This window comes from Poecile atricapillus, chromosome 28 (genome assembly GCF_030490865.1).
Source record: "Poecile atricapillus isolate bPoeAtr1 chromosome 28, bPoeAtr1.hap1, whole genome shotgun sequence".
Classification (NCBI taxonomy): Eukaryota; Metazoa; Chordata; class Aves; order Passeriformes; family Paridae; genus Poecile; species Poecile atricapillus.
This window is the reverse complement of record NC_081276.1, coordinates 4,473,949-4,491,847: the sequence shown is the minus strand read 5'-3', so window position 1 is coordinate 4,491,847 and position 17,899 is coordinate 4,473,949. Positions and strand designations below refer to the sequence as shown.

The following is a 17,899-nucleotide window of genomic DNA, read 5'->3' as shown; positions in this document are numbered from 1 at the left end:
GCAAGCAGCTGGAATGAAACCAGTGGGACCAGAGTTGGATAGCAGAGAACATCTGGCCTTTCTTCACCTCGTGGAGGCAGAAAAACCATTTAGCAAAAGCTGGAAATGTGTGCTCCAAGTAAAAGCCAGGCAGAGGCAGCTCTCCCCTGGCTGAGCTGCTTACCTCAAAGAAGGCATTTTAGGATGTAAGGAAGCTCTGGGGAAGACTGCATGGGAAAGACAGAGACATCCCAGGTGTGAGCCAGAGTGGGACCTGCCAAACCCTGTGCCTTAGCCTTGATCTGAACCTTCAGCCAGGCGAGAAGGGGACTCACGAAGCCCAGGGCCCGCTCCAGCCATGGGCACAGCTCTCCCAGGTTTTGGGAAAACCTGACCCTGCACTGCTCCCACTGAGCAACCACAGCTCCCATTGCCTGTGCAATTCCACCCAGAGCTGGAATCCCGTGGGAAAACCAGACCTGCACCCAATGGCTCTCCAAAATTCATAATTCACCATCCAAAACCACAAACAAGGCTGACCAAGGCCTTTTCCAGTCAGTGGAGGAAACAGATGTGCCATGCTGTGCCAGTGCCACCGAGGCTCCTGGTGCAGAGGGAGCAGCCACAGGAAACACAGGCAGGGCCAGGCCTGTGTGCTGGGCTCTCCTGGGGTGCACATCACTCACTCCCTGAGGTGAGACTTCAGAGGGAGAACCTGCACACACCAGTCAAAATCACACAAAAACGGCACATCCTCCCAAAAACCCAGCCCGAACTGGTTTGTTTGGGTTTCCTGGATAGGAGACATGATTCTCTGCAAAATGCACAGAGCATTCTTTCTCTGTCCCATCCCAGAGAACATTTTAAAAGCACAAAAAGAAAAAATAAATATGTTTTTGATCTAAAACATCTGTTTTGCATCAAAACACACTTCACACCTTCCACTCCTCATTGCCCAGTGCGGGTTTGGGGTTCTCTGACGGTTCAGGAGAGGAGTCTGATCTGAGGGAATGCATGTTACTCACTCCAGGAAGGTTTTTTGGGCCGACGTTGAATCAAAATGTTGGCTTATCACCCAGATCATCATGTGTCACCAGCAGAGCCAGGCTCAGACCCAAAATACTGAGGACACTTCATCTTTGCTCCTGCCCACCTGCCTCGGTGCTCTGGGCTGAAGCCAGACGTGACCCCACCGGCCACCCCAGTGCTGTGGCCACTCAGCTCCGACCATGGCTCTGTTAAATCCTGAAGACAGCTCAGCTGGGACAAGCCACCACGTCACCCAAAGCCCGACCCCCTGCATCACTCAGGCCACCCCAGTGGCTCTGCAGTGGCCCCTTCCCTCTGGGCCAGCGTGGGCAGCATCGGCGCTGCTCCTGCTGCGGGGCTTTTCTCCAATGCAAATCCACACCAGGGTATTTATAGTGTCTTTATCCCAGTGGAGCCTATTTTGGGCTGATGTTCAGGCACCAGAGCAGCACAGGTTATTTTAACCCAGCGCTGGGTTATTTTCAGAGCTGCCCTTCTTTGCACGTGCTCAGGAATGGTTTCCAACTACCAGGCGCTTTCTGGGGCCGGGGAAACTGGGGAAGGGGGAGAAGAGGGACCATGCAAAGGAATTTCAGAGATTTAAAGTTAAACCAGCATCTGCAGCAAAGCTGCCTTTGACACACCTGTCTGGGATCCACCTGGAATCTTGGAAGGAGAATTGTCTGCAGGATATCCTTTGAGCAAAAGGCAGGAGGGGAAAGATTTCTGGAGTACACAGCTGAGGGCACAATGTCGGTGAAACAACATGCAAGAGAGGAAGAAGAGCCAAGAGCTGGATGCTCCTAAAACATCCAGGGTCACCAGCTGGTGGCCCCAGGCCTAGGAGGGAGCAATGGCTTTGTTCAACAGAGGCAGGAACAGCACCATGGGATGGGACATGCTCCTCATCCTCTGCCTGCAGGGAACCCCAGCTCTGTTGTCACCACATGCCATCCTGGAACAGCCAGGGAAAGGGAGACTTCTGGAGCCATCCTGTCTTGATCCAGATGCTGCAAGAAGCAGCTGCAGCATTTACCAAGCAGTGAGCCTGGATTCTCAGCAGTGTTGCAGCGGGGCTCTCTCAGCTCAGAGCTGGGAGCAGCAGCTGGTCCATGGCAGAGCCCACAGCTCATTCCCCAAACCAGGGGTGCCGTGGATGGGGTTCTGTCAGGGCAGCAGCACCATAGCAATAACATCCAGAAGGATCCAGCTCCAGTCCCCAGCATAGCAGAGAAGCTGGAGAAGTCACAACTTTTTTTATTTTTTAATTCCACAAGGTTTTGCCTTGTCCATGTAAGAAAGCTCAGCAGGGCCTCTACAGCCCTTTTCCCACACTCTGATTCCCAGCCTCCAGTCCCCACTGCCTTCCCTATCCCACTACACTCTCCTCTTGCCTCAGTGTCCCCCCTCTGCCCCCAGGAGGGGTGGGGGGATGTGCCAGGGTTGTCTCTGGGGGTGGCAGGGCAGTCCCAAATCCACTGGGTGCAGCAGGCAGGGAGCCCAGCCCTGCCCCGTGACCCTCAGCTCCCATTGGGATTGAGAGGATCACACCATCCCGCTGGGAAAAGTGAGTCAGGGCTGAGCCACTGCCAGCCCCTATTCCTGGCCTGCCACCCCAGCCACACTCCCAGCCCCTGTGGGGGGAAGGAGCCTCCTTCCTAGGAAGGAACAAGTGAAATTTGGAAAGATTATGGATGAAGTACCACCCACCTCCCCAGCTTGCCCAATCCCCCCCACAACTTGCCCCACCTGCCACAGCCACCTGCCCACCATGTAGGTCTCAATGCATTTTTATTAAATTCTTACAAAACAGAATACAAAATTCTGGCATCAACAATTGTTATAAAGGAAAACTTCAATTCAGCTGTATCAGGTCACCTGGTACATACAGTAAAGTGCTTCTTTTTGTGTGGTTTTTTTTCTTTCTTTTTTTTTGTTTTTGTTTTTTTTGTCTTTTTTTTTTTTTTTTTAATATTTTCATTTTTATTTCCCAGCCAGCCCCCAAGCAGAGGCTGCTGTTGCACAAACCAACAGTGCGTTAACGTGACTCTTGTTGAACCAGCTTTGGCAGTCTTCATCAATTGTAAAGTGGAGAAAGTTTCTCCTGGTTTGATAAAAAGAGTTAGCTTCACAGTAAACGTTTCTAACCAGTTCTAAGTCGAGTTAGTTGGCTGGAGGAAGGGTGGGGGGGAAGGAGAGGAAGCAAAAACACTTAACATTTCCAGCTTAAAAAAAAATAATAATTTTGAAATTGGTTTCCAAGATAGATGCTCTATGGGGGGAAAGCTTGGAAAGAAGAGGAGGAAGAAGGGTGTTGGTGAGAGGGGGTCGCTGGTGCTGGACCACGGGAGCATCTGTCTGGAAACCGCCCCGAGAGAGGTGCTGGCAGCGGGGAGGGGACGTCTGGCCCTGGCACAAGGGTGTCCCCAGCCATCCCTGCCCCACCAGGGTGTCTGTGGGTGCCCAGCGCTGCCACGAGGTTTTCCAGTCGATCCCTGGCTCTAGAGGCATTTAAAGATTCTCTACCAATGCACAGACCCTGCCGTGGGTCACCCCCGAACACCACGCCAGGAGCGCCGGGTCCAAAGCAAACCCCACCCAAAATGCGACAACAAGGCCGGGCTGAGCTCGGATGCTCCCAGCACATCCTCCAAACTCACACAAACTCCCACAGCATCTTCTGGCTGCACATCCCCGGCCAAGGACACCCACGGGACACAGGCAGGGCTCACCCAGGCCTTCCCCAGAGTGTGTGGTGTACTTTATATATATATAGATATAAAAGAGATCGCTCTTATGCATGGGGGAAAAGGGGAAACTCAGTTTGCCAACAAAAGCAGCACGGGGGACAGATAAATTTTGGAGACATCCCCCTGCCATCCCCTTCCCATGTTTTTTTTTGTTTTTTAAAAAAAGGCTGCGGCGTGCAGCATCAACGATAGCTTCACAATACCAGCTCAAGGCATCGCGTACTGTACATCATTCAAGTATTTCTTAATATAAGACAACAAGGAATTATCTACAACTGATAAAACAAAATAAGCTATAAAAAGTAACAATGTACAATCAAGATGGATTTTTTTTTTCTTTCTGTTATAGGAGGCCTCTCCAGGGTGTCCCGGTGCCTGTGGAGGGGGGGAGGGTCTGCCCTCACCACTGCCTTACTCCTCCCCACCCAGCATGGTGGGACCAGGGTCACACGGGGCAGAGGGAGATCGCAAGTGTGAGGCAGTTTTGGGGGGTGGGATGGGGATGGAGTCACCCTCCCCAACCCCCCTGGGTCAGCAGAAAGGCTGGGAAGGGTGAGAGGAGACGGCCCCTGCCCTAAACTCCATCAACACCCGAGATCATCATCTCCCATGATAACTCACACACACCTCCCTGAAACAAAAAACAACATATATTGCATAGTATTGCTGTCAGCAGTCTTAAAATAAAAGGAGAACTTTCTTTTTTTTTTTCCAGAGACAGCGACTGTCTTCAGCTGAAGACCCAGGGAAGTCTGTTCCCCAGCTCAGAGCTCCCAAACCCTCACCTGTGCACACGATGGGCCGAGGCTGCTTTTGCAAAATATAAAGCTCAAAGCACTGAGTCAGAGGGGACAGGAGGTGGCTGTGAAGGGAGCACTGCCCTCCCAGCAGGATGGGGGCTGGCAGCGGGTACAGCTTGGTGGCACAAGCCAAAGCAGTGCCTGTGGCAGGGAGCAGGGGTGTCGGGGGATCTGGAGGCACTGGGGGCTGCTGGAGGCCGGTCCGGCCCCGAGCACAGACCCAGCAACCAGCCAAGGGCCTCGCCCCAGCTCCGCATCCTGAGTCCTTCCCACCCCAAAGCAAACCCCAAGGAAAAGATGCCATGCATGCCTGAACACACGTGAGCAGGAGTGCACGTGCACGACCACACACACCAGTGCTGACCGCTCAAGACCCTGCTGCCCTGACCCCAAACCTTCCAGCCCCACATCCTGAGCTGTCCCCAGGCTGCTCCTCTGTGCCCTGGCCTTCTGGTGCTGCCACCATCCTGGCTGCTCATCCACTGGCACCCCTGGGGCATTGGGCACCCTCTGTGCCCCCTGACCCTCCTGCCACAGCAGCCTCAGGACCAGCCTGAAGCCACGGCAGGTCTCACTGTCCTGCAGCAGGTCCTGATGCTCTTTATGGGGGTCCTTGCTTTCCACAGAGCACACAATTCCCAGAGAGTGTTTCTGGCTGCTCTACCCACCCTGAACACCTCATCCCCTTGCACCTTCCCAAGGGCACAGCCACCAGCCCTTCCAAAACCCACGGTGCAACACACCTGACCTGGCACAAGAGCACAGCCCTGGATGCCCATGAATCCCCCGGGGAGCCACCAGCCGGAGCGTGGGAGGAAAGGAAGACATTTCTCCATGCCCTGTAGAGAAGCACAGCTGGCAGTTTAAAACAAACAGTAATTAAAAAGGAAATGGAAAAAAACAAAAGGGCAAAAAGAAAAAGAAAAGGGGTGAATAGCTTATTCTGGAAGGAGGATGCTGAAGAGAGAGGGTGGGTTGGGCGCTGCTCCCTTGCTGGCACCGTCTCTCCCCAGCCCAAGCAGTTCCCTGCACAACGCCCACTGTGTCCCCCTGGAGCAGAGCTGGGGACACCCCCGAGCACAGCACAGGCTCCCCACACCTCCCACACCCGGGAGGTGCCTCCCAGACCCCCAAGGAAGGGGGTTTTGTGGGATCTGCCCCAACATCTGAGAGAAACCTGCAGCTCTGAGGGGAGGGACGAGGTTAAAACGCAGCTCCCGTTGTTGAAAACGCGACCGAGGGTCTTTTGTTCACAGTATGAAATGAGCTGAAATTGTCAAAGCAGCCGCGGATACAAAGAGTCCTTTGGTGTCAGGGAGGGGGGAAAATGTCAGAGGAGAAACCAAGAGCCGGGAAACAAAAGTCCGTGTGTCTGTCAGATGTCCTTGAGTGTGCCCTGGGTGAAGCAACCTCACACTTGATTTAATACCTTTAAAAAAAAAAGATCTTAAACAAACCCTCCCACCCCCAGACCTACAAGATCAGCAAAACCTTGGAAACCAGCCACAGGGACGAGTCCTGATCTTGTCACTAGCCAGAAACAGTGGGGTCAGGGAGGGAAGGGGGAAGAAAGAAAGGAGGAGAAGGGGAGACACGGGGTACAGCAGGTGCGAGGGGCACCGCTCAGGCTTGGTCGGCCACCAGGACCAGCGGGGCCACCAGGTGCTGCCCAGAGGCCACTGCCTTGGCCAGGCTGCTCTTCTGCCGCCGCTTGGCCAGCTTGGACTCAGAGGGGGGGGAGAGCTGCATGGCCCGTGAGGTAGCTTTGATGATGATGGGTCGTGCTTCCTCCTCCGCCTCTTCCTCCTCGTCCTCGTCGTGCCGTGTCAGCTGGCGGTTGACAGCGATGGCCTCAGCAGCAAAGGAGGTGAGCTCTTTGGCACTGCTGTTCCTGCAGGGGAGGCACGGGCTCAGAGGGAGGTCAGGGTCAAATATCCAGGTGTCCCTCCTCACAATGCTGGCCATGCCAGACACCAAAAATACGGCCCAAACCCAAAGTGGCAGGGCTGCCCAGACACAGAGTCGTGACAGTGCCCCCAGAAAGCAGAAGGAATGGACAGTAGTGCTGAGGAGTGGAGTCAGGATTCAGGGGGCATCCCACACTCACCTCTGCAGGATGATGGGGGTTGGCAGGGTGTTATCCGGGGCACACTGCAACAAAATGAAGCCAGTCAGAGCCAGGATTGTGCAGGCAGGTGTTCCCCACCCCAGCTTTTGGGAGCACAGAGCAGGGAAGGGACATCAACACTCACCCCCTGCACCCAGGGGTGCTCCAGGACCTGGGCTGCACTGAGCCGCTTCTTGGCATCTCTCACCAGCAGCTTGGAAATGAGGTCTTTGGCTCCAAACGAGATGTGCGCCCAGTCCTTGTCAGGAAACTCATACTTCCCCTCCTGGATACTCTCAAAGAGCATGTTCTGGAGCAGGGGGAGAAATAACAGGGGCTCAGCCAGGAATGCCGCAGCCAAACTGGGGGTGGGTTTGGGCACTGCTGGGGTTCCCCACGCACCTGGCAGGTGTGGCACGCCTCGCCCCGGTCCCAGCCGCAGTCGGAGCCGCAGTGGCCCACAAAGGGGGGGTACCCACTCAGCATGATGTACAGGATGACACCCAGGCTCCACAGGTCACAGCGCTTGTCGTAGATGGAGGCCTCCTCGTTGAAGGCTTCCACCACCTCTGGGGCCATGTACTCGGCTGAGCCGCACTGCGGGGACAGGCGGGGTGAGCCCCAGAGGGTGGGCACCGATGGGGCAGGGGGGACTGGGAGGGTCCTGCCAGATCTCTGGGGCTGCTCCCCGGGTTTGCTCCCGGACAGAGGATGCCACAGACCCGCCTCTCTGGGGTCACCCAGCAGCAGCTGCCACCCCGAAGGAAAAAAAACCCATAAAGCCTAAAGGGTGCAACCCCCATGGCATAGGACAGCCGGACCCACAGGACCCACAGCATCGCCTCCACCCAACCGGCTCAGCCCCAGCGCCTGGGAGCGGCCACAGGACACGGTGGGACGAGCCCGCTGTGCCGGTTCCTCCGCCTGACCGTGCCCGTCCCCCGGGCCGGGCGGAGCTGCCGCGCAGGATCCGGGCCGGGAGGAGTTAACCCTGGTGCAGGGAGAGGCAGAGCCAGCGGCCCCATTCCCCTATCGCTCCAGGGACTCTGGGGCTTTCCAGCACATGACCCGCAGCCCACACAGGCCCCGTGACCAGGGCAGAAAAGAGCTGCAGGCAGCAGATAATCGCCCCGTAACGAGAGAGGCCTCCTGACGAGGGGCCTCTGCAGCCCCGGCAGCACCGCAGGAAAACATCCCCAGCCCCGGTCCCGCGGGGAATGGAGCTGAGAACGGGGGAACTCGGGACACCTCAGAACTGGGATCCCGCCCCGGGAGGAGGGCGGCTGTGGGGGAAGGAGGGGGCTGCGCTGCTCCGGCCCCCGCCCCGCACGGGCTCGGCTCTGCCCTCCCCGCCACGTTCGCACCCCCAAAAATACCGGGGTGCAGGGCGATCCCTGCACGGGGACACCTGCGGCCGGCGATAAGAGGAGCGGGGCTTTCTGCCGGAGACGGGATCTGTGCGACACGGGGACAGCCGGGAGCTCTCGGGGTGCCCACCCTGCCCTCGGGCCCCTCTCCCCTCGCCCACGAGCGGGGAAGCACGGCGGCCCCCGGGCCGGTGCTGCCCCAGTTCTCCCCGGCAGGCTCGGCGCAGCCGCCGCGGCTCTCGGGCTGTTGCTAAGGCTCTCGGCAGCCCGGGCGCTGCGCCAGCCCCCGGCCCCCCCGCGTTATGTAACCGCATCTCGCCTGCCACAGCGGGGGGAACGCGCAGCATCAGCGACAGCGGCCACGAGCAGGGGGTGTCCGAGCACACAGCCCTGTGCCTGGAGCCTGCAGGGCAGCTGGGGGGGTCCCCGGGGACAGAACCCCCCCACAATGTGGGGGCCTCGCACGCTTACCGGGGTGAGCAGCTCCGGAGTGGAGATGGGGGAGCAATCGCCGTTCAGTTTGATGCCACTTCCCAGGTCAAAGTCACAGATCTTCACCGGGGAGATCTGGGGAGAGGGGGGGGAAGGAGTGGTCAGTGACTCCCCCGGCATCCTCCAGGAACCACAGCCCTGTTTTCAGGCCACAGCTGCTCAGTGCCAGGTCCTGTCATGCTTCACCCCACACTGTGCTGTGGCATACTGGGGGGGTGTCTGTCGCTGGCAGGACCCTCCTGCACCCCCCACCTCAGGAATCACCCCATTGTGCCCACCCCCCCCCATCCCACCCCCCCCAGGCAGCACACCCTGCACCCACCCTGGCTGCTCCCTGCTCACCTGGTCCGGGCTCTCACACAGGATATTTTCTGGTTTCAGATCCCTGTGTGCAATCCCTGGGAGCAAAAGAGCCAATGAGGGTAAAAATCCCCCTCCTACAAGACTGCTATAGTGTAAAGTCTGGGGGTGGCACAGGGATCCCTCCCTCCCCACCCCAAATCACTGCCTGCACCCTGGCAAAAGGTAAAATTTGCTGCTGGCCCTGAATCCCAACCGAACTGGAAGAACAGGATCTCACCACAAAAAGCCTTGTGATGCAGCTGGGCCTGACCCTGTGTGCTGGGATGGGCACTGTCCCCTGGGCAGGAGGATGGGGGGAGGCAGCGACACCCCCGGGAGAGCCCAGCGCACCCCAGGGTGTCCTCAGTGGCACCTGGGGCGTCCCAGCTCACCTTTGTTGTGCAGAAAGTGCAGGGCGCTGGCGATATCCTGCACCACCACGCTGGCCTCCAGCTCGTTGAAGTGGCGTCTCCGGTGGATGTGGGTCAGGATGGAGCCTGTGGCCGTGGGAGAGCAGAGCTGGGGCTCGTGGGGGTCTTGGCACCCCAGCTCCCCCTGCCCCCGAGCCACACTCACCTCCCCTCATCTTCTCGAACACCAGGTAGAACCTCTCCTCCTCCTCGAAGAACTCAATCAGCTCCAGGACATTTCTGCAGGGACCACAGCATCAGCCCAGCGTCCCCCCAGAACACCTGGGGTCCCCCCCACACCCCCATCCAGCACAGGACCCCAGGAGGGATGCGGGAAGGGAAAACTGGGCTTGCAGTGATTGAAACCACACGGCCAGGGCCCCCCTGGCCGCATTCCAGGGGGGAGAGGGGCTCGCAGCGCCCGGCTCCGCTCCTCCCTAATTGCTCACAGCCCCTCCTGGCTCTCTCCCCCGCCCCACACACAGCCCCACACACAGCCCCGCTCAGCAGCACGGGCTCGGCTCTGCTCCAACTTGGCCACCGAGGCCCTGTCGTCATGGCAAACCACTGAACGTCCCCTCTGGAAGGGGAGGGAGCGTGGGGCAGAGGGCGGCCCGGCTGTGGCCCTTGGGTGTCGCGGGCATCAGCACGGTCTCAGCCCACTCTCCACACCCACAGCGGGGGATGCAGCGGCTGCCCCGCCGTACCTGTGTCCCTGGCACTGATAGAGCATCTCCACCTCCCGGAAAACCCTGCTCCGGATGTGTCCCAGGCGCTTCTCTATGATCTGGAAGGCGAAGAGGGGGAGGCTCAGGAGAGGCAGCGCTGCCAGGGCGCCCCTGCCCCGCTGTTCGGGGAGCCGCGGGGCCGGGCGGGGCAGCGGAGCCCGGCGGGGCTCAGGCAGCAGAACAGGCTGTTCCCGGTGCCGGTGCCAAGCGGCGGTGCCAAGCCGCTCCCTCCCGGGGCCGGGGCCAGCAGAGCTCCACGTGATGCCGGAGCAGCGGCGCAGCAAAGGGCCCTATGCCCCACTGGGCACTGGCACAGCGGGGCTCGCTGGCCGTGACAAGGGTGGACAGGGGGACACCCCACACCGGGGGGACAGATGGGTGCTCTCACTGCCCTGTGGGGCACGCAGAGCACCCCACCACCACAGCCCTCCCTGCTGCCTCAGCTTCCCCTCTGGGGCACCCAAAGGTCCCTGCAGAGCGATGGGGGAGGTAAAGCTCCCCCAGCATTTGGCTGCATTTTGACACACAGGGTCCATCCCGGAGCCCTCCATGCCCCGGCTCAGAGTCTGTGGGGTGCAGGGCCACGGGACCACCATCCCTGACCCCAAAGGCAGGTGGCCCACCCCAACGCCCTCCAGCACCCGCATGAGACCTCCCCGGAGTGAGCAGGAGGTGACCACTCTGCCAGCACCGCGTGCCCCTGCCTGCCCCAAGGCCCCCAGACACAGCCCCAGGGTTAATTTAGTCTCTGGCATGCCCTCATTGACAGAGAGAGGAGCGTGGCTAAGGGGGGTCACCGAGGACCCCGAGCTGGGTGGTGACAGATGTTGATGTGCCACCATCACAGCCCAGCCTTGCCACATCCCTGTCCCTCTCCCTTCCCTCCAGCCCATAAAGCCGCAGTCCTGGGCCAGTGGGGATGGTCCTGGGAGCTGGGAGAGCCCCAGATGTGGAGGGCAGAAATGGAAACTGAAGCGCGGGGTGGGAGGGGGGTGGGTCTGCAGCCCCAGCAGTGGAGCTTTACCTTCACCGCATACTCCTTGTTGGTGATGAGGTTCACGCAGGACTGGACTCTGGCGTGGGCCCCTTCTCCCAGCACCTCCTCCTGCAGCTGGTAAACATCTGGCAGGGGAGAGGTCACCTGAGCTGCCAGCCCCACTGCACCGAGCCTGGGGACACCAGGAGGGCCCAGCCCTGCCCCAGGCCAGGGGGAACCCCCGGGGTCCCTGAGCAGCCCCGCTCACCTTCGAACCTGCCGGAGAAGCTGTCGGTGGCTCTGCAGCGCTTCTTCTTCTTGTTCCTTTTCTTGGCGTCAGGGATGTCGATGGGTTGACTTGAAGGCATGTCTGTGCCAGAGCAAAGCCACTGGTGTCAGCCATCCCTGTCCACCCACATCTCTCCCAGCACCTCCAGGGGAGCCCCCAAAGCCTTCAGGGCCAAATTCCCAGGGTGAGGATGGGAGGAGCCCCATGAGGAGGCACCGAGACTCACCGGGACGGGGCGGGCACTCGAAGTTGAAGACGGGCTCCAGGTGGTTGGACTGGTCGAACTCCAGGTCAAAAGGGTTTTGCCCCTGTGGGAGTCAAGTGCAGGAGTGAGGTGGCAGCTGCTGGATCAGCCACCACCGGCGGCCACCCTGTGCCCAGCACAGACATCAGCCCTGCATGCTCCAGCTCCTGGGACACATTCTGCTCACTGCCCCATGGTGCAGGACACCAGCTCATGGTGGGACACAACAGAGCTCCAGGGAGAGCCAGAGGATGAGGAGGAAGGTTTTGACCACATCTCCTGATGGGGACAGCGCTGTAAGGTCACTCCTCCAGCCAGCCCCAGGCCAGCACATGGGGGATGATGAGAGGGACCGCAGCCGCCCACACCAGCCCAACCCCAAATCTCCACCCAAACCTGAACCACAGTGAGGTATGAGGTGGAGGAAGAGAAGCCAGAGGGCAAGACAGGGCCCAGAGCCACCTGTCCATGTCCTCCCAGCTCCCTGCAAGGTCACAGTGGTTGGAGCCCGCTCTGCCCTGCTGCAGTGGACATTGTGTCCACCAAGCTGTGGGACACTCCTGACCCAGCAGGATCAGGCCTCACTCCAAAGCCTCCTGCACCCCGGGATCCATGGAGGGCATGGGACCCACTCCTTCCCCCACGCTGAACCCCAGTGGCACCCGAGGGGACATGGGGACCCTCTGCTTCCTGCTCCCCTGAGCCACCCATGGGACAGGGGGCACTGCTGGGGCAAAAGGGCCTCCGTCCTCCCCAGGATTATGAAATCTGTTTGGGTGGAGGTGGCAGCCCCAGCGGCGTTCCCAAACCCGCCCGGTGCCCGGGCCGGCTGCCAGCACCAGCACGGCCAACCCGGGCCACCGCCAGAAACACCCAGAAGGCGGCTGTTTACTGCAGCCCGGGGGTCCCCGGCCAGAGCGGGGGGAGCTTCACAGCAGGAGCACCCCCCCCACACCAAGCACCACTTCGGATATCCGGGGCTAAAACTCTCCTGTGCTGCATTTTGCCAGCTTTCCTCCCCCTCAAAACCTGGATTTGGGGAGCGCAGCCTCGCCCCGCAACTGCTGCCCCCCGGGAGAGCCCCGGCAGGATGGAGTGGGGGGGACGAGGCCTCCGGGAGAGGTACGGGCTGTACGGGAGGGCAGGGGAAGTACGGGAGGGGGGGCACTGGGGGGCAATAGGGGGGCAGGGGGCCCTGCCAGCTGCCGCAGCTCTGCCACACAAAGGTCTGGGGGATGGGAGGCTGCGCACGGGCTCCATCAGCACAGCCGAGGTGTCCCCCCCGCCTCCATCCCCAGCCACCGCGGGGGGACACAAACCCCGGCCGGATGCTACCCGAGCAGGAGCGGGGGTCACTGCAGAGAGGGGGCGGGTTGGGGGAACCCCCCCCGCACCCCGGAGCTGGAGCAAAACCGAACAAAGGACCCCCCAACCTACAGCCAGGAAGCGGCTCGGGGGGAGGGAACCGAATGGAACGGGACCACAGGGACCCCCGCACACCCCGAGGTGACAGTGGCGGGGGGACACGAGGGGTGACGGGCCCGGGCTGGGGGTGCCCAGGGCATCCCGGGGTGGGCGGCGCTGCGAGATCGACCCTCGCACGGTCCCACCGGGCCGGGCCTGGGGAGCCCTGAGCCCACCCCCCATCGCTGCCGGAGCAGGACGCAGGGGTGCAACTGGGCGGGGGGAAAGCGCAGCCACCCCACCCGCGGGGGATCCCCGTGGGAGCTGCAGCATCTCAGCGTCCACTCGAGGGAGGGTGGAGGAGACGCGGACCCAAGCCCCGGGAGCACCGCGACCTCAGGGACGGGAGGACAGGGGGGTCCCCCTGTTCGGTTTGGGGGGCAGCGCCCCCGGAGCTCCTCAGTTTGGGGGTGGGTATAGGGGGCGGGGCAGGAAGCGGCCGGGCCCCCTCTGTTCCCGGGCAGGGGATGCAGCGCTACGGGCGCACCCCGGCCCTGCCGGCGGCCCGGTCCCGGAGCCCCCCCCGAGCACCCCCGTGGGGGAGAGGAGCAGCCCCTTACCTTGAAGGAGCGGTGGAATCCCGGGATCTCTGATTTCTTCTGCACCATCTTGCTGCAGGGGGGTGCGGGGGGCGGCGTTGCTGGGAGAAATGAGGGGGGGGCGGCAAAATAAAAAAAAAAAGGGGATGGGGGGGAAGGGAGGCGGAGGGACGGGCAGAGCCGGAGGGGAGTCCGGGGGGTGGCCGAGACCTGCGGGGAGAGGAGGGGGCGGGAGGGGGGGGTCAGGTTGTTTCGGGCCCCCCGGATCCTGCCCGGTTCCGCCCCCGAGCCCCCCGGCCCGGCGCTCACCGGCGCGGCCCCGCAGAGCCGCCGCTGCTGGTGGTACCGCAGCCCGCACCGCCGCCCGCTCCGCTCCGCGCCGCTCCGCCGCCGCCGGGGGGGGACGCGCCGCCCCCGCCCCCGCCGCCTTTATAGGAACGGCCACGGCTCCGCCCCGCCCCGCCCCCGGCTCCGCGGACACCCCCCCGCCGCGCCCCGGGACGGGGACACCCCGCCGGGGACACAGCCGGACACCCCCGGCATAGAAACACCCCCGCCGAGGGTCACAGATACCCCCGCGGACACCCCCGGCATAGAAACACCCCCGCCGAGGGTCACAGATACCCCCCCGGACACCCCCGGCATACAAACACCCCCGCCGAGGGTCACAGATACCCCCCCGGACACCCCCGGCATACAAACACCCCCGCCGAGGGTCACAGATACCCCCCCGGACACCCCCGCGGACACAAACGCTCCCCCCCCCCCGGGGGCACCCCCCGAGGACACAGACACCCCCCCGGGACACCCCAGAGCCCCGGGCACACACCGGGGACAGAAACACCTCCACCAGTGCACCCCCCCCGCCACCGGACACAAACACCCCCCCGTGCAGCACCGGGGACACGAACAGCCCCCCCCGGACATCCCAATTCCTCCTGGAGACACAAAGATCCCCCCGGATATTCACTGGGGAAACAGCCTCCCTAAGGGGACACCCCAAACACTCCTCCCCGAGCACCCACCCTCGGGTGCCCCCCTCGCAGCACCGGGACCCCCCCGGCACCCTTCTGTGGTGTGGGGGAGGCTGGGGACACTCCTCGGAAGGGTCCCTGCGCCCCCACACCTGGCACCCCCCTGTGCTGCACCCAGGCACAGGGACATCCCCAGTCCCCCCCAGATCGCACCCACAAAGGAGGGCACCCCATCCGCATCCCTCAGACCCCCCTGCACTATTTTAGGGGACAATGGCACCCCCCAGGCACCCCAATTTCCCCCCAACCCCTTCACTTGGGCATAGGGATGGGGACAGTCCTGGACACCCAAAGACAGGGACACTTTTGGGGACCCCCCTGCACCGGGACAAGGACAGTCCGGCTCCGTGTCCAGGACGCTGGTGGCAGGGGAGTGGGGGCCCCCCGAGCCCCAAAGCCCACACAGGTCACGGGCAGGGCAGAGCTCAGCCCGGCCCGCACCGAGCGGGGGGGGCAGAGCAGGGGGGGTCACGTCCCTCTGTCCCCGCGGGCCATCGCTGGCCGTGGGGAGCAGGGTCGGGAGCAGGACCCCCCTCCCGGTGACCCCGTGGGAGCCCCTCACCACGCGTGTGTGCGACTGTCCCCCCCCGCCCCGTGTGACGCCAGCGGGGGCTGAGAACAGACGCGCTCGTTGCGCGCAGCGGCTGCGCCGGGGCCGATGGCTGCGGCACCGCGGTGACTTCACCGCCCAAGCCGCGCATTGGCTGCGCCCGCCGCCGCCACGGCACCCCCCGGCACCGCCACGGCACCCCCGAACCCCCTGTGACAGCCACGGCACCCCCCGGCACCGCCACGGCACCCCCGAACCCCCTGTGACAGCCACGGCACCCCCGAACCCCCTGTGACAGCCACGGCACCCCCGGAGCCCCCGTTACAGCCACGACACCCCCGAACCCCCTGTGACAGCCACGGCACCCCCCGGCACCGCCACGGCACCCCCGAACCCCCTGTGACAGCCACGGCACCCCCGGAGCCCCCGTTACAGCCACGACACCCCCGAACCCCCTGTGACAGCCACGGCACCCCCCGGGACCGCCACGGCACCCCCGAACCCCCCGTGACAGCCACGGCACCCCCGGATCCCCTGTGACAGCCACGGCACCCCCGAACCCCCCGTTACAGCCACGGCACCCCCCGGGACCCCCTGTCACAGCTATCGGTACCCCCGGACCCCCCGTTACAGCCACGGCACCCCCCGGCACCGCCACGGCACCCCCAGACCCCCCCTCGCTGCCATCGGCTCCTGTCCCCGTCCCCCTCAGCAGCACCGCAGCCCCCGGCCCTGCTCTGCCCCCCTCCCCCGCTGGTGGGGGGTGTTGTGGGGGATTTGCATCGCCCCAAAGCCCGGTGCCAGTCTGGCTTGGGGTCACCAGGGTGGGGTCCTGGCCATCCCCCTCCCAAAGCCTGCCGAAATTCTGCTTTTCCTGGCTCTAATGGATTCTCCGGCATCCCGCGCCAGGGCAGCCCGGGTTTCCCAGGCCTTTGTTTGTTAGTGCAGCTAATGAGGGTTCCCCAGTTAATCCGGCCTGGGGGTGGGGTGACTGGTGGTTCCCCCACGACTGGGGGGTCTGCAGGGACACAGGGATGGTCCCTTCCCCTCCCGGGGCTCCTGAGGCATTCCCAAATTGTGTCTGGCACCATGTAGGTCAGGGAGCCGGGAATGACAGGGCTGCACAGCCGGAGCCCACAGCCCTGGGGCACCCACGGCTGCCTGGTGCGGTGGGGATGCCCAGGGGGGTCCCTGTCACCGTGTGGGAATGTGGGGCAGTGGCAGCGTGTTCACTGTGTGCGATGTGTGTGACACGTGTGCCGCGGGTCACGTCACCTGCGTGTCCTCTGCGTGTCCCCACATGTCACTGAGGCCTCTCTGCACGCCCGGAGTGTGCTCAGTGCCCACCCCCTGCTCCCCGCGTGGCCCTGGCGTGTCCTTGGCGTGTCCTGGGATCCCTGGGATTGTCACACGCGCTTTGCACACTCAGTGCACGCTCAAGGGGAGGTTTCCAGCCAGGTGTGGCAACAACGTTGGGTCTTGGCTGCCTGCACAGGGACACTGGGACAGGCTCCTCTCCCCAAGGTTTCCCTTCCCGGGGCTCATCCCTGTGGAATTGGCTGCCAGGGAAAGTGCACAAAACCACACACGTGTGTGCAAGGCCAGAGCATCGGCCCAGGGGTGTTTGCACAAACACACACACGTACACATGATCATGTGTGGGTGTTGTTTTTTGCCTGTGCATGTGCTCATCCCAGTGTACCACCCGTGTTTCCCTTACAGGAGCAGGGCTCTCCCTCTCCCCCTCACCTGCTGGGCGCAGGGTCCAGCCAAAATCCCCCCCTGGGGCCCCCAGGGCTGGGGCCACCGCAGGTCCCGGCCCTGGTGGCTCCTGCTGTGGGACACACGTGCCCGTGGACAGCAGGAAGGGCCCCGCTGGCCCCAAGCAGCGCTGGCAGCTCACGAGCTCAGGGCTTCCTAATGTTTTTTCAGGGAAACAGAAATTTCGATGCATTTGATCCCCCAAGCCCCCTCCCTCCTCCTGACCACATCCAGCCTCCCAGGGCTGCAAACATGGGGCTGGCAGCAGCAAATTCCCCATGTCCCAGTTCTCCCAGGATCCACTAACGGTGAGCCCCCTGCTGTGTCCCCAAGGTGTCACCTGTCCCCACACCTCGGCGTTCCAACAGGAGCCACAATCTTGTGGGGTCTCCAGGAGCTGTTGGAGCCCCACACTCCAAGACCGGCCGAGGGAAAACAGGAAAGCGAGCAGGGCTGTGCCGGAAGGCGGCTATTGTTGGCCAGGGAGCAGAGGGAGCGTGAGGGGCAGGAGGCATCGTGGCCACCCTGTCACCCCTCTGTGCCCTGAGCCACTCATGGCTGCCCACTCCCCCTGAATGTGCCCCTGTGTGGGCTTGGGGCTGTCCAGGGCTTCCACTCCCACCCCACTGCTCTGCTTTGGAAGGGAAAATAAATAAACCTCCTTTTTCCGTGTGTTGCTTCCCTGGCCCAAGGAGGGCCCAGCTTCCCACCCCTGGAAGCAGGAGGACTTGGAGCCCTGGCTCTGTGTCAAATGAAAAAATCCTGCAAAAAACCTGGAATTTCCTGCTGGGCAGAAACCCAGAGGTTTGACAGTCCTGGTGCTGGGGTGGGACAGGAGGGGTGGGAGGGATGGGGGACATGAGGGACACAGGGGACACAGGGGACACACACCCCCCCACGCCCAAGGCACACACAGGCTCACGGCCAAGCTGGTTCCTGTGCTGGTGGATCCTCCATCTTCCTCCTCACCTTGAAGCCACTGGTAGAGTTTTGGCAGCTCCAGCCAGGCCTCCGGTGCACCCCAAGTCCCCACCCTGC

The 17,899-nt window shown here is 62.5% G+C and overlaps 2 protein-coding genes across 2 annotated transcripts; one reads left to right on the top strand and one right to left on the bottom strand.

Moving 5' to 3' along the window:
- Positions 1–2,782: 2,782 nt before the first annotated feature.
- MKNK2 (MAPK interacting serine/threonine kinase 2) lies at positions 2,783–13,944 on the bottom strand. Its single transcript, XM_058858686.1, has 14 exons — positions 13,826–13,944; positions 13,538–13,726; positions 11,496–11,577; positions 11,249–11,350; positions 11,029–11,126; positions 9,984–10,063; positions 9,443–9,516; positions 9,259–9,363; positions 8,867–8,922; positions 8,504–8,599; positions 7,068–7,262; positions 6,811–6,975; positions 6,666–6,709; positions 2,783–6,449 (listed from the first exon to the last, which is right to left on the bottom strand). The coding sequence occupies exons 2-14, from the start codon at positions 13,583–13,585 to the stop codon at positions 6,182–6,184; spliced, it is 1,413 nt and encodes a 470-aa protein (XP_058714669.1). The 5' UTR covers positions 13,586–13,726; positions 13,826–13,944; the 3' UTR covers positions 2,783–6,181.
- On the top strand, positions 11,584–17,581 carry LOC131589345 (uncharacterized). Its single transcript, XM_058858698.1, has 2 exons — positions 11,584–12,635; positions 17,195–17,581. Exons 1-2 carry the CDS (start codon positions 12,223–12,225, stop codon positions 17,406–17,408), a joined length of 627 nt encoding a protein of 208 aa, XP_058714681.1. The 5' UTR covers positions 11,584–12,222; the 3' UTR covers positions 17,409–17,581.
- The last annotated feature ends 318 nt before the right edge of the window (positions 17,582–17,899 follow it).

Bases quoted from the DNA above. Each gene is read 5' to 3' on its own strand.
- LOC131589345 (XM_058858698.1), top strand. From the start codon at position 12,223: ATGGGACAGGGGGCACTGCTGGGGCAAAAGGGCCTCCGTCCTCCCCAG. The intron at 12,636-17,194 runs GTACGGGCTGTA...TGTGTCCCCAAG, and splicing joins GGACGAGGCCTCCGGGAGAG to GTGTCACCTGTCCCCACACC.
- MKNK2 (XM_058858686.1), bottom strand. From the start codon at position 13,585: ATGGTGCAGAAGAAATCAGAGATCCCGGGATTCCACCGCTCCTTCAAG. The intron at 9,364-9,442 runs GTGAGTGTGGCT...CCACGGCCACAG, and splicing joins GTTCGAGAAGATGAGGGGAG to GCTCCATCCTGACCCACATC. The intron at 6,976-7,067 runs GTGCGTGGGGAA...CCCCTGCTCCAG, and splicing joins AGGCGTGCCACACCTGCCAG to AACATGCTCTTTGAGAGTAT.